At 40.0% G+C, this 13769-nt stretch overlaps 2 protein-coding genes across 2 annotated transcripts in view; one reads left to right on the forward strand and one right to left on the reverse strand.

Annotated features, from left to right (window-relative positions):
• The window catches only part of pex14 (peroxisomal biogenesis factor 14), a 44806-nt gene extending 40209 nt beyond the window's left edge, over window positions 1–4597 (reverse strand). The window contains exons 1-2 of the mRNA XM_005478220.4: window positions 4457–4597; window positions 2047–2097 (exon numbers count right to left, since the gene is read on the reverse strand). Of these exons, the coding sequence (XP_005478277.1) occupies window positions 2047–2097; window positions 4457–4492 (87 nt within the window). The 5' untranslated portion in view covers window positions 4493–4597. The remainder of the gene's footprint in view (window positions 1–2046; window positions 2098–4456) is intronic.
• Window positions 4598–6345: 1748 nt separating this feature from the next.
• On the forward strand, window positions 6346–13629 carry dffa (DNA fragmentation factor, alpha polypeptide). The gene is made up of 6 exons (XM_005478221.4): window positions 6346–6565; window positions 7805–7963; window positions 8070–8224; window positions 8426–8630; window positions 11254–11381; window positions 11919–13629. Exons 1-6 carry the CDS (start codon window positions 6475–6477, stop codon window positions 12144–12146), a joined length of 966 nt encoding a protein of 321 aa, XP_005478278.1. The 5' UTR covers window positions 6346–6474; the 3' UTR covers window positions 12147–13629.
• Window positions 13630–13769: the final 140 nt, after the last annotated feature.

Raw genomic sequence — 13769 nt, forward strand, 5'->3', positions numbered from 1 at the left:
TTTGGTCAGTGGAATTTTTGCTCATTAATAGCATCGTCATGTGTTTGGGTGATTTTAAAGGCAGTCAGAGACAGTGTCTGAAGAAGATGAGGGGTAAGCGCAGGGTGTCACTACAGGGAGAGAGAGCACAGAGACTGGGGAAAGACTAGTAATAGACTGGCTGGGGTAATGGTCATGGCAGGGATGAGTGGAAGGTGGGAGGAGGTGGGGTGGGGATTTGAGACAGAGGCGGTCGGGGTTAGAGTGAGCAAACAGCAGTGCCAGAGGCAATAGCAGCGACTGGCAGCGACTGGTATACCAGTCAACCATGAAACACACACTCACGCAGGCTCTCCCACGCCTTCTTCTCGCTCTAACCTGCAGGTCCAGATATCCCTGTCTGGCCTGGTATAGTGGCAGAGGCTGTGGCACCGGCCCCTGAGCTGGACCCTCCTGCCACTGAGGAGGGTCCATGCCGTGCAGTGTGCCAGGGCCTGCTGATCTGGGCGAGGTGAGTCAGAACCTGTTAACATGACTGGTGTCCCCAGTCTGACATGCACATGTGCACATAGATGTTATGCAAATGTGTGTGTGTGTGTGTGTGTGTGTGTGTGTGTGTGAGTGAGAGGGAGAGAGAGAGAGAGACTGCTTTTCCTTCTTTCCTGCCCTTCCAACCCTGCCAGCACTCCCTTTCCTCTCATCCAGATAAAATCCTTTCAGACACAAATTTCAATTATTCACCTCATCCAAATAATGCCATGTGACAAGAATTATCCCTACTGTAATAATCCACTTAACTGGGAAAGAGCAGCTCATCAAAAAGAGAAAGGAGAAAAGGGGTTGGAAGTGAGGGTGGTGGTGGGACTTGTCAACCGGTCTCGAATCCCTCATAACAAGAATTTCTTCCCTTTTTTGAGGAGACAGTCTTGAAGCGCACTGGGATGATGAAATTGAAGTAAATTGAAAGAAAGCCTGGGAGAATGCTCCCACAATCAATAACCCCAGGATTAAATTAGCCTTGGCATGAAGGGATGATGGGGGGAAGATGAAGAGTGAATGGTGGTGAATGACATTGAGACATGTAGGCTGAACAATACAGCACTTCTATAACCTGCATGCTGTGCCTATACAAGGACAGTGAGTGTACCTGGGATGGATTCCATCCCACTTAGCAATTACCAAACATTCCTGGTTATAGTCATCGCTTGGGCCAAGCATGCCTTATAAACACTCTGCACATTACTGAAGAGAAAAACTGACATTTATTCTTGTTAAACACCACCTTATAACACCTTTTTGAGGGACCAACACCTTCAAGTGCCCTTTGTGTTTGCATAGGAGACTACATGGCGAAGAAACTCCAAATTAGCGACTTTCCTGACCCAATTCTGACACAGACTACAAAAAAAGAAGGATAAACAAAGAACAACAAAGATGTGCAGTCAAAGTTTTATGCTATGCATGATTAAAGAAACTGTGGAACCCATTGCTGCTGTTAAAATAGACCATTTTCCTCTCTAAAGACCAAGAACATAAAGTATACTCTCATTACAGCTTGGGGACATCATTGTGATGTATAAAGTGACTGTCTGCTAATTGGAAGCCTTTAATACTGGATCTCCCTGGGGAATGTGTAATACAGCCAAATAAAAGTCTTTAAATTATCAGATCTTAGGGGGGGGGAGAGAAAAACCATCATAATCTTCCTCAACTATGCATCACCAGATCAAGCCAAGAAATTAGAAGATTTTCATTCTTTCAAAATCGCACTAATACTTGAGTTTTTGAAAAATCCACACTTCTGAGCACTAGTATTAAGAATCACAGCGTGTGCCATGTGAGAATATCTGAAATATTATTTCCAGCCATTATGATACCCTATTCATTGCTTTTTGTTTTCTTTACAGGAAATGTAATTTAATATTTGCATCGTTTGATCCAAGCTGCTATTTCTTTCCAGCTCTCACTTACATTACTTACATTAGCTTCATTTAATGTTTTTGTGGTTACAGTCAATGTTTCCTTACCAATAATTCATGTAATTCAGACTAAGGAATAAATTCTTACCAGTTCTTCTCTGGGGCTACGTGCTCCATCTTTTCCAGGCAGAAGGCCAGGCTGGGAACATAAACAAACATTTGTATTAGAGTGCCATCTAGTGGAAAACAGAAGTAATGTCAGTTTGAAGCTTGGTAACTATGGTCGCCCTTTACAAGCACACGGTATGTAACGTTGCTGGCTCTATCTATTAAAGTGATAGTATTCGGTTATTCAGGTATGGGACACTTTTACAATAATAGGCCTCACGGCTTCTTTCAGGCATATCAACAACATTTATGCAAAGTGCTTCAGCACTCTTTCGCATTTTGGCAAATTTTTGCAAACTGATCAGGCAACTCTTACACTTAAAAATAGTTTCATTTATTAGGATCCCCGTTAGATACAGACTGAACCCTGTCAGAGCCTGTGTGAAGTACAGAACACAATATTATCTGCTGCTAGATCCTGATCAAAACTGCCTGAATTTTGGGGATAATTTACTGTGACTGAAGTTACTTCTGTGGTGTCGGGTGCATAAATGTGAGCAACTCTCGTGCATTTGAAAAGCTTTTGAATGCATTGTGCTGCTGTATGATTCTGCAGGTACGTAATAAACTCAGAAGACAGAGTTCTAGAAACAGCTGCAAGCATCAAACTAACTACCTACCTAACTTCCTGTTAGCTTCTGTCAAAAGTTAACTACAGTCATAACTCAGAAGTTTTTTAACCTGTTCTCATCATGGTGAAGAGTTTAGCTTCATGCTGTACTCCATAAACATTTCCCTATGTACAGTAACAGATGGGAAACTGTAGAAATTGTGAAGAAGGGAAAATTCACAACACAAATAAGTTGATTGTGGAAGGGTATCCATTTCACTGTGACGTTTATGGAGCAGTGCTTGTAGTAAAATATGGACAGATTTTGTTCTATGGGCAGGAAAATAAATAAATAAATAAAAAAAGGCTATTTGTCATTTCCACAAGATTGGGAAAGAAAACATTAATGATATAAATGGACTGGTTCTTATATAGTGCTTTTCCATTTGAGCACTCAAAGCACTTCATTTGCCCATTCATACAAACACTTTTTTCTAGGCCTTAGCACTTTCTATGGAACATTCACACACATTCTGATGAACACATTAGAAAGCAACTTGGGTTAGGAAATTGCTTAAGGATACTTTGGCAAGCACACTTGAGCAACAGTCTGTATGCCTACAATTAGTAGATGAGCTGCTCTAACTCCTACGCTACAGTTACTGTTTAGAGAATTTTAAAAACAATAAAAATGTATTTAAAGTGTTTATTGTAACTAAGCAACTCACACAGATGAAGGGGAAACAGAAAAACTATTGTAGACTTGAACAGGCCCATGCCTGTAATGTGAAAATGCTTCCAGCCTTATGTCACGTTGAAACTTTTATTAAAAGTGTCATTGCTACTTATATAAAAAGTAACGTCCAAACATGAAACCAGCAAATTCAAGTGGAGTCAGATAAATATTTTAGAATATATTTGAAAGCCTACCAACTTACATAACTAGACTATAGTTATAGCTTAACAGATTCTTTTACTTCCAGAAATAATTTGCCCACACTGAGAAATTTGACCTGTCTGCTACGTGAATGGCATTTTCAAAAAAGAAAAAAAGTACTGAACTGGCACATGCCAGCATTCATTTGTAGATTTGTAGAAATCTGTTGCTCATAAACTGAGTGATAACTTTACAAGTACTTGTAAATACTGTCAATCCACACAAGTTCCTTGATTACAGTGTTCCTTGACTTTATTAGTTTCTGCATTTGGTAAACACTTTCTATACACTTAAAGCCGTTAGCTCTCAACTATGTACATAAAAAAAACTTTTATATTTCTCTACAGCATATATAAACATCTTTTTTTCTGAAAACAGCATCTCAGCTGTAGCAACAAAAAGTACAGAAGTCACGGGTGACATACATGAATAAAAACCTTCGGTGACATTTGTTTTCGGGGGGCTGGTGAGTTCAAAGCCAACACTGTGACTGCAACCCAACAGAAACCATCAGGTTTGTTTGCCTACACTGACCTTTGAGTTGCACCTACAGTTATCTGCACACAGTAAGACGAGGCTACACGCTCAGATGCAATTGTACAGCTGAATCGTTTGATGACAATGGCAAATCTAGTAACTATGCCCTATTATTTTCGACACAATATGGCAACTCTAAATGACGCCCCTTCCTGCCCACTTGTAAACACACTCATGTCTCAGTGACAACTTTTGACTCGTAACCTAGCTAGCATGCTAACTAGTAGGCATGCTAATCTCTAACTTTGTGAGCATTTCCAGGCACGTGATGCCAACGTTAAGACATCTAAAGCCCCGAAATATCTAAAACAGTTCACTACCGCAAATAGACATTAAAAAGAAACCGCTTTTAATGCATATAGAGACCTGTGTTGTTGCCTCAGCTTGGTCGTTGGATGCCATCTTCTTCTTCTTCTGTTCCTTCTGCCACACTTCTTATTCTGGTATATTTCTACCACGCAACATGCTTTAAGATGCACTGCTGCCTCCTGCAGGGGAGTACGGGACACTGCAGGATGAGTCTCACTCCAAAGTTTCACTCCCCATTCTTACTGTCTGTTATTGAAACGCTACAATATAAAAGCACATCAAGTTCGGTTTCAGCTTCCTCATAGCACATTCTCATGCTCACACACCTTCAGTAGATCTTAGACTAAGACTTCTGCGTGGTCAATGTTGATGACTGTCTTTCTTTCACTGCCAAGAAAACTTATTTTTTGTAAATTGTTTTTATTTGTTTTGTCTGTTTGTTTTGTTTTTGTCATAGTAGAGCCTATTCTACCTTTAGACTTAATGTCAGCTTCATCATTTCCTCAGCTGAACCCACCCTTGCGCCTAAAGAACAAGAAAAAAAATCTATACAACAAAGCCAACAGCTTAGTCACGAGGTGTGGTAAGTCCCTACTTGTTGAAACGGATTTGCATTCAGCCACCAGATAATAGCTTAATATGGCTTTGCCCGGGGCCCCTTCAGAAATCACAATACTTAATGAATTCACAGCAAGAAGATACTACTTATTTACTCTATTTCATAAATAAGAAAAACAAATAAATAAAACTATAAAGTCATTTGCTACAGCAACCCCCTAAAAGTCAGACCCCAAAATGCTAGACTTACAGCATTAAAAGGGATTGTTTCAGGTGACATTGTGATGTAAGTGGTGCATTTTTGGACCATATAATGCAGTCTTCTTTTTCTCTCTTTAGGGGTTGCCACAGGAGATCATCTGCCTCCATTTCATCCCATCCTTAGCATCATTTCTGTCACACAACCCTCTGCATGTCCTCTTTCACTACATCCAAGAACCTCCTCTCCGATTCTCTTCTTTTCCTCTTGCCTGGCAGCTCCACATTCAACATCCTTAGTCCAGTATATCCACTTCCTCTCGTTTGCACAATGTTCAAACCATCTCAGCCTTGCCTCTCTAACTTTGTCTTCAAACTGCTCAACTTGAGCTGTCCCTATCATGTACTCATTTCTAACTTCTAGTTTCTGATTTTTAATTTCTGGTCACTCCTAATGAAAATCTTAACATCTTCAATTTTGCTACCTTCAGCTCCGCCTCCTTTGTGTGTGTGTGTGTGTGTGTGTCAGTGCCACAGTCTCCAAAGCATACAGGTCTCAGTGCCATTTTATAAACCTTTACTTTCACCGCTGTTGCTATCCAACTGTTACAAATCACCCCTGATAATCATCTCCACCCGCTCCACTCTGCCTGCACTCTCTGATTTGGATGGCTGAACCTAGGTATTTAAACTATTTAAACCCACCCCCTTTTCAGTATCTGTACTCTTGGTGGTTTCACTGTTACACAAACACACATTCTGTCTTGATTCTACTGACTTTCATTCCCCTTGTCTCCAGACCATACCTCCACCTCTCCAGGCTCTCTTCCACCTGCTCCCTAGCTATTTATTTTCACCACGCAATTAACCAACCAAATGTCTTTAAGAAAGAAAAAAAAGAAAGAAAGAACTGGACTCCACTGTCAGGCCAGACTTTTTGGTCGCCATCTAGCGGTCACTTGCGGTAGTCCACCTTTAAAACAGGAGCTCCTCTGAAGGACATGCTATTATTCTCATATTTCTTATGCCTAGAGCTTGGAAATAGTTAATACAAGATTTTTTTTTTTTTAAAAATACACTCAAATTAGCGCTATAGAGGTTATAGCGTTATATTCAAACTGTAAACACAAACGCAGTTCTTTCTCCCGCGTTTTCCTGTTCGAATTGTTTTTTTGTATGTGCTAAACTACATATCCCAGATTCCATAGCGGCGCGGCGGCAGTTCCGTATTCGAGGATAGTGGTGGTAGTTGCTGTCGGTAATTGTCAGTATTAAGGTAAAAGAAAGCACAAAATCTGCTTCTCTAAACGCAGACGAGAATGACGGATAAACCGTGTAAGGTGTGTAATTTCACACGACAAAAATCGTATGGGGTAGTAGCTCCTTCCATAGATGAGCTTAAGGAAAAAGGTAAGTTGTCATGACTTTACATTCCTGAACTTTATCATGCTAGAGCTTCTCTTTAATGAAAGCTATATATTCATTAATATTGAACGGGTGTGTGACAGTGACGTGAAGTACCGTCTCACGCAGTCAAAGGTTGTGGGTGCTGTATTTAAATGTCATTTTAGTTTGCACTGGTGCTGAGCGCTAAAAGCGGGGTTCTCTTATTGCGAAAGTGAAAGAACTTCATATGTTCAGTGATTTTTGAGAGTGTTGGGAGGCACCAACATTACAGCTGAGGTGATTATTGCTATTGCTGTCGATAAGCTTACTTATCTAGTTGTGTGTGGTAGCAGCAGCAGAAGCAGCATCTCCATTTTTATCCATCGTGTTTAAACTTGCAGAAGCTAAACATGAAAAGTCATTGCTCTTCCTGCTCATTCCTAGAAGGCTAGTCACCAGGCGTTGCCCCCAGATTTTTTTTTGCATTTTTCTCTGTTTAATAAAAGTGTTTCTACATCTTTGATTGTTATATGTGTCAGCAGAGCTTGGAGGAGACAAGGCTGGGTCCTTGATTTTGAAGCCGCCTACATGAAGATACTAGAAGTGTGTTTCTGATTCTGATAAAGTCTCCTGTAACTGCCAGTGACAAAACTAGGGTGCTATCTGAAAACCCCCCTCTTGGTTTTGAAGCTAGCTTAAAGTTATCAATTGCCTTTATTCCTATTCAATATACATAAATAAATACTCGTATATGAAATATTGAGCTGGGGCACTATTAAACTAGAGGTGCTGATTTATAGCTGTTAGAAAACATGTACAATTTTAAAAGCCAGTGGAAGTAAGACATGTTTTGTATTGCAAATAGGAGCAGCTCTAAAGAAAGGGCTGTTGACTCTTTAAATGGACTGACTTGTTTGACATGTGGAAGTATGCTGAATCACCTGATGAACAGGTGGTGTCTGAGGTATTACTGCTTTGAATATTTGACTTATGGGATACACTAATACTGATTGTTTTCCTCTGAAATATGGGCGGCACTGTCGCCTCACAGAGAGAAAGATCTGTGTTGGATTTGCTGGTTCCCCCGCCACAGTCCAAAGACACGCATGTGAGGTTAATTTGTTATGCTAAACTGGACTTGCGGCGCATCTTTCCACAACAGTCAGCTGGGATATTGAATCGGATGGATGGATAAACACTTTGAAGTATAAAAATAATCTGGGACACTCTATAATATTTGTAGTTTCTCTGTTCTTTTAACAGGTCGACAGTGTCTTGGGTTCAACTCCAGTGACTCAGTCACAGTGGTCCTAGAGAATGATGGGACAGTAGTAGAAGATCAGGCTTACTTTTTGTGTTTACCCTCAAACACAAAATTCATGCTACTGAATGACAAAGAGACGTGGTCTCCACCTTGCAGGAGTAAGCAGGTTTACTTTTGTCTGACATTTTTCTGCATCCTTTTTATCATCAATCATTTATATCCTGGGAATGCATCACCTTCTGTTAATTTGATATTTACTTTTAGTTGATGGTGGCACAGCTTGGATGGCTAGGGATTCTGTGTTGCTGGAGACTGATACTGTGGACAGCTCCAGTACTGTAGCACCTTGGTATGAACTGGCTCAGCAGCTGAAGCAGGACCTGACTAGCATTATTCTCATGTCTGAGGCGGACCTACAGGTACCAACATTATATGTCAAGTATAAGAAAGTGATAAACACTCTTTCTTTGTCACTATTTTTAATCACATAAATAATAGGTCGGGCTAATGGGATGTTCTTTTTGCTGTCGACATGTGCTGTTGTCTGTGTTTAAGTGTGTTAATCAATCTAAAAATAGGAGCCGCAAATTGTATTTTATTGTTTTACTTTGCTTTTTCAGACCTTAGTGGATGCCCCATGCCCTGAACTAGCCTCTGCTCTGGGCTTCCAAGAGAAAAAGGCCCAGGAGCTCCAGGAGACGCTGCAGAGGGTTTTAGATCGAAGAGAGCAAGAGAGGCAATCCAAAGAATTGCTCCAGCTTTACCTGAAAACTGTGGAGCAGGAGAACAGACAACAGGAAGAAACAAGTCAGCCTTCTCAGGGAGGTACGGCTGTGTCATTTTAAGGTGGTTGCCATGTTTACTGTATGGAAATAGTTTGTTGAGATAAATATATGAAAATCAGATTCCCTGATTATTGTAGTGTGACACGGATACACAATATAAACTCTGTAACAAGTTAAGTCTTGCATAGAAAGCTGTTTCTGTGTCATTATTCAAGCTGGGATACAGAAACTCTGTGAACTACAGTACTGTGCAAAAGTCTGGAGCCACCCTTTATTTCTTTATATTTTGCTTCCAGTGAGCCTGACTTTTTTGTAATTCTTCTAGGTAGCCTTGAGCAACAGTTTTTCCAAGGCTGAAGCCTTGCGCTTCAGCTTTTTTGACATTTTGCTTTGTGCATTGGCTGTTTTTTGTACTCATTTTCAGTGCAGTCCTTGTACCTGACCTTTTTTAGGGAAGGTATTCCACTGAGAGGTTTGTTAAGCCACTTAACACTGACCTATGAAACAAGCTTTAAAAGGCGCCTAACTCGAGGGATGAGCCAGCGTTTTGTCTACACATAACAGACAGCATAGCAAAGTACCAATGTTAAATTGAATCTTTGGGCACTTTGTTACTAGCAGTGTGAGGCAAAAACACATAATTTGTTTCCATTTTTTTAGTTGAATCAATGAAAATGCCAAAGGTAAAAATGTGCCAACATGGTGACTGCCAAAAACATGCCAAACCTTTGGCTTTTCTTAGCATGGTGTGCAGTGTGTTCTTAAAACATTTGAGTAAACTGGACAGTTGGAGGACAAAAGAAGTGGCAAAGTATCTACAGCAGATGAACAGTCAATGTAAGTCATGTCATGAAGAAATAGAAGAACAAAGCAGAGAGCTGACACACACACAGAGATGCTTCTGAGGTGCATCAGTTGTTCCATCTACTGTTCACAGAAGCCTCATCAGACATGGTCTCAGTGGAAGGGTGGCAGTCAAGAAGCCATTCTTATGGAAGGGAAATTGGGAGAAATGGGTGAGGTACGCCAAATTATTCAAGAACTGGAGAGTGAATTTGAGATTTTTGGTTTATATTGTCATCAGTGTCCACAGAGGAGGTCAGGAGAGGGGTACAAAACCGAGTGTCTGCAGCCGTCTGTAAAACACACTGGAAGCTCTGTCATGATTTGGTGCTGCATTTTAGCCCATGGGGTTGAGGATCTTGTCAAAAATGATAGAAATATGAACGCACAAAAGTTAGACTTTGATCCACCATGTAATAGTGTCTGGAAAGAATCAGAATACTTTAATAATCCCTAAGAAAATTATGTGGGTTACATTTGATCCAAGACAGTAACAGTAACAGACTAAACTAATTAAATAATACAATATGTTCCAAAGTTAACAAATCTAAGAAATAGCACTAACAAATACAAATCATTCAATTATAAATATCAAAAATATTACAGAGGTGAAATATATATGATTGGTATTTCCCTCTAACCTGTGAACTTTGTCATTTGCTATTTTACTGTAGAGCGTGTGCAAAAGGGTGTAACTATTGCAGTGTTTACAGTGTGTTAGATGGAGGAGTTGTACAGGGAGATGGACACGGGCAGTAATGATTTCCTGTGTCGTTCAGTGGTGCTTTTTGGTAATCTCACTTTCTCACTGAACGTGCTCCTGTGACTGACCAGCACGTCATTCATATTTTACTATGAAAATGGAAAAAGGAACAACAATTTATTGAAATGTGCAAGCATAAAAGGAAATACAGTATGTGTTTTTGAGACAGGCTGTGGTAACAAAGTGTCCAAAGATACAATTTAAAATTGATGCTCATCTAAGATGTCTGTTATGTGTAGACATAACATGCATAACTCAAGATTCATCCCTTGAGTGAGGTACGTTTTTATGACTGAATAGGTCAGTGTTATTATGTGGCTTAACAAAAAAAAAAAATTTATTTGAAAAGGGTGCTTATACAGTTCCCTCTGCGTAACAAATATGTAATCAATAGCTGTGCTCAATATGCATGAATACACCCAGCAAAATAATCAATATAGTCCCATGACTATGAAGCCCTCAAGATAAGTAATGGCCCCAGATGTAGTTCTTTAGATGAGGGTCAAAGACATCACTGACTTAACTTTAGCCAGCGAGGAGGGGTGGTCAAATCAGGAAATTTGAGAAAACAATAAATGTGAAAAGTTAATCATACATAAACTTTCTCTATATTTAAGAACAAGAGACATAAATTGACTGGTTCTTATGTAGCACTTTTGTACTCTGCCTAAGCACTCAAAGCGCTTTATACAACATGCCTCATTCACCCATTCATACAAGCAGCTTTTTTATTTTGATACCTGTTTCAATCTAACATTAACACACATTCAAACACAGAAGGGCAGCAAAATAAATAAACTAAACTTAAAATATGTATTTTTATTTCTAGGTGAGGTTCAAACAACCGCAGATGTTATTAGTCAACATGTGTTATTTTTCTGTCTTAGTTTATTTGTTATCGGTTCATTCTCTTAATTTCTCATGAGGGAAGAGCTGCACTTCTATCTTTTGGTCACTAGGTGGACCTGTTGTTGTTGTTTAATAACCCCACCTGAAGTAATGATTTACTATGTTTAAAATGTTTTGAAATGTGTTGAAACCCGTTTCAATATCTCAGGTGCTGGGGATGTGGACGTGCCGGATGGAATGGAGGTGGACTCTGCTTCTGGATTTATGTCCAGGACTTTGATGGTCCTGAAAGGCAAAACATCGCCAGAGACCAGGCTTTCCACTGGAGATCTGCAGGTAGCCTACTCACACAACTCTCATTAAGCCTGCCTCAAAGCATCAGCAAATAAAAACACCCCAAATGTACTTTTACGAATACTTTTACGTTTATCTGTGGGTATTGTAAATGTCGCACAGAATCCATTCTTTCTGAGAACTACTAAGAAGTTCAAACTGCAAATTTAGACAGGCACCAGCGAATGAGGTGCATTTACATATCGCAGCAATGTGGGGCAACTCCCTTCAATGGTCCTTCGTCATCACATTCCCACGTCACTCCTTCTGCTGTAAGGCTTGTGTCGTAACACACCCCAGTGAGTCTGCTGCAAAATGATCAAAGCAAGCATGTGAAACTGCCCATCCTGACACACTTAAAACACACCCCTGCGTCATCAGTTCTGATATAATCCCATTTACTTTAGGTACAGTGTAAGCACAAGACTTTGTCAACCATCTTCATTTGCATTCATAAACTTATGTTAGTAGGGCAAGCCAGCGTATCGCCTCATATGTTCCCATTTCCACTACATGGAGCTCCCTTCTGTGTGTCTTTAGATGGTAGTGTCCAGAGGGGTGGAAGCTATGGAGCAGGTGCTGGGCTGGGACAGAGCGAGGACGTCCGCGCTGCTGCAGGCCTGCGAAGCTGAGCTGACCGCACGTCTCCAGCAGATTCAGGCCGTGCAATCCATCAGGAGCAACACACAGCTGCGCGGCAGCCAGCAGTCCAGCGAGAAGAGGAAGGAGGAGGAGGGCGTAGAAAAGCCAGCCCAAGGCGGCAAATAGGCCGAGACTCTACCTGAGCACAGACTGATAAGAATTCACACTACCAGCCTCAGGGCCAGCAGAGTGGGATTTTTGCCCTGCGTTACTGATAATAACAAAACTGCTGGAATACATGAATCCCAAGTGTTGACACTTTGTAAGATTTCAAAACCACTTGAATGCTTTTGCCTCAAGAGGAAGCCGGATGATTTACATAAGTCATGTTTATCAAAGACATTAACCACTTGGATCTATTTTTTTCTAACTGGCTTCTTATTTTGTGTTTCATGCTGTGAGAATAACTACAGATAAACAAATCTAAACTTAAAGCTATAACTCAGTATTTGGGGAGATTCTCCTATTTCTAGCAACCTCGCTAGTTGACAGAAAAGTTGCTGCGCCTCTAGGCCAAAGTCCAAGGTTCACTGTTGTGTATTTAAATAAAATGGGTCTTCTCATCTAACTCACATTTATTTGCTTTATCGTAGTGAAAAAGTTAAAAAAAGATGAAGAACTGTTGTTTTAAGGCTGCCTGTTACATTTATAGTCACAATTACACTATTTTTTTTAAATTTTGCCTTCTGCTGCCCCTTAAACATTGCTATGATTTAAGGGACACACTGCATTTGAGATTTTAGATCTTTAGTTTACATATAGGTAAAAACTTACTTTTAATTAGTTAGAGAAAGCTAAACACATAAATTAGCTTCTGCTGTTTTAAAGTGAAAATCTGGTATCCAGGTCATCCTGATATTGCCTTGTTAATGCATTTTTTTTAAGTCATATTTTTTAGCTATTTTTGGAAACTGCATTAAAATTCAAGGAGTTTTTTAACAAGTGTGCTGAAAAATCTTGAAATATTTGTCAAAACTGTGCACCCTAATGTGAAATTTCACTTTGTGATGTTTTATGGAATCTTTACATGGAGGAAAGAGGAGAAGAAATACCTCATAAATAATGATGAGTGCAGAAACGGGAATAAATACAAAAGTGGGGGGGCAAAAATTGGCCAGATATATTTGAATTGGTTTCACAGACACGTTCGTTGCTTTAATAATAAAAAGTTAGATGCATCTTAATTCATATGACCCCCGTGTGTGTGACATTGTAGCTTAGTTTCATATTTGACTTGCGTAGATCCAGCATCACTCCATGGCTGCTCTGTTACATACTCTTGTGGAAGTTCTGCATGAGTCTGCTGGCAGTGTGATGTAAGAGGGTGTCGACAGCGTGTGCAGTGTCCATGTGACTCATGGGGATGTATCTTTTCTCATGCCTGTCATCTGTGTGCTGAACAATGAGCACAAATGACGGATCTGAATTTGCAGAAAGACCTCTTCTTTTTCATGTTGTGGCGAAATTACAATGTCACTGCCAGCTTGTACTTTCATATTAGATACCCTTTAAGCGCACCATTTGTAAGCAGCTTATAATTACTCTGTATTGTGTCCATGTATACCCAAAAAAATAAAAAGTTGTGCCTTAGCTCATCAGCAAGAAAAACTGCAGGTTGTAGGAGGCTGTTTCATATTTAATTTCCACAAGTAGCTAAAGGAAATTGTGTGTGGTGGTACATATTTATCCATGTTAAATGGTGGAGGAGGGATTTTTATTTTATTTTTTCATTAAATGTGCCTTCAGACT

This window comes from Oreochromis niloticus, linkage group LG20 (genome assembly GCF_001858045.2).
Source record: "Oreochromis niloticus isolate F11D_XX linkage group LG20, O_niloticus_UMD_NMBU, whole genome shotgun sequence".
Taxonomy (NCBI): domain Eukaryota; kingdom Metazoa; phylum Chordata; class Actinopteri; order Cichliformes; family Cichlidae; genus Oreochromis; species Oreochromis niloticus.

Excerpts from the sequence above, each read along its gene's own strand:
- dffa (XM_005478221.4), top strand. The coding sequence starts at position 6,475 with ATGACGGATAAACCGTGTAAGGTGTGTAATTTCACACGACAAAAATCG. Across the intron at positions 6,566-7,804 it reads AGATGAGCTTAAGGAAAAAG|GTCGACAGTGTCTTGGGTTC; the intron begins GTAAGTTGTCAT and ends TTCTTTTAACAG. Across the intron at positions 11,382-11,918 it reads TTTCCACTGGAGATCTGCAG|ATGGTAGTGTCCAGAGGGGT; the intron begins GTAGCCTACTCA and ends GTGTGTCTTTAG.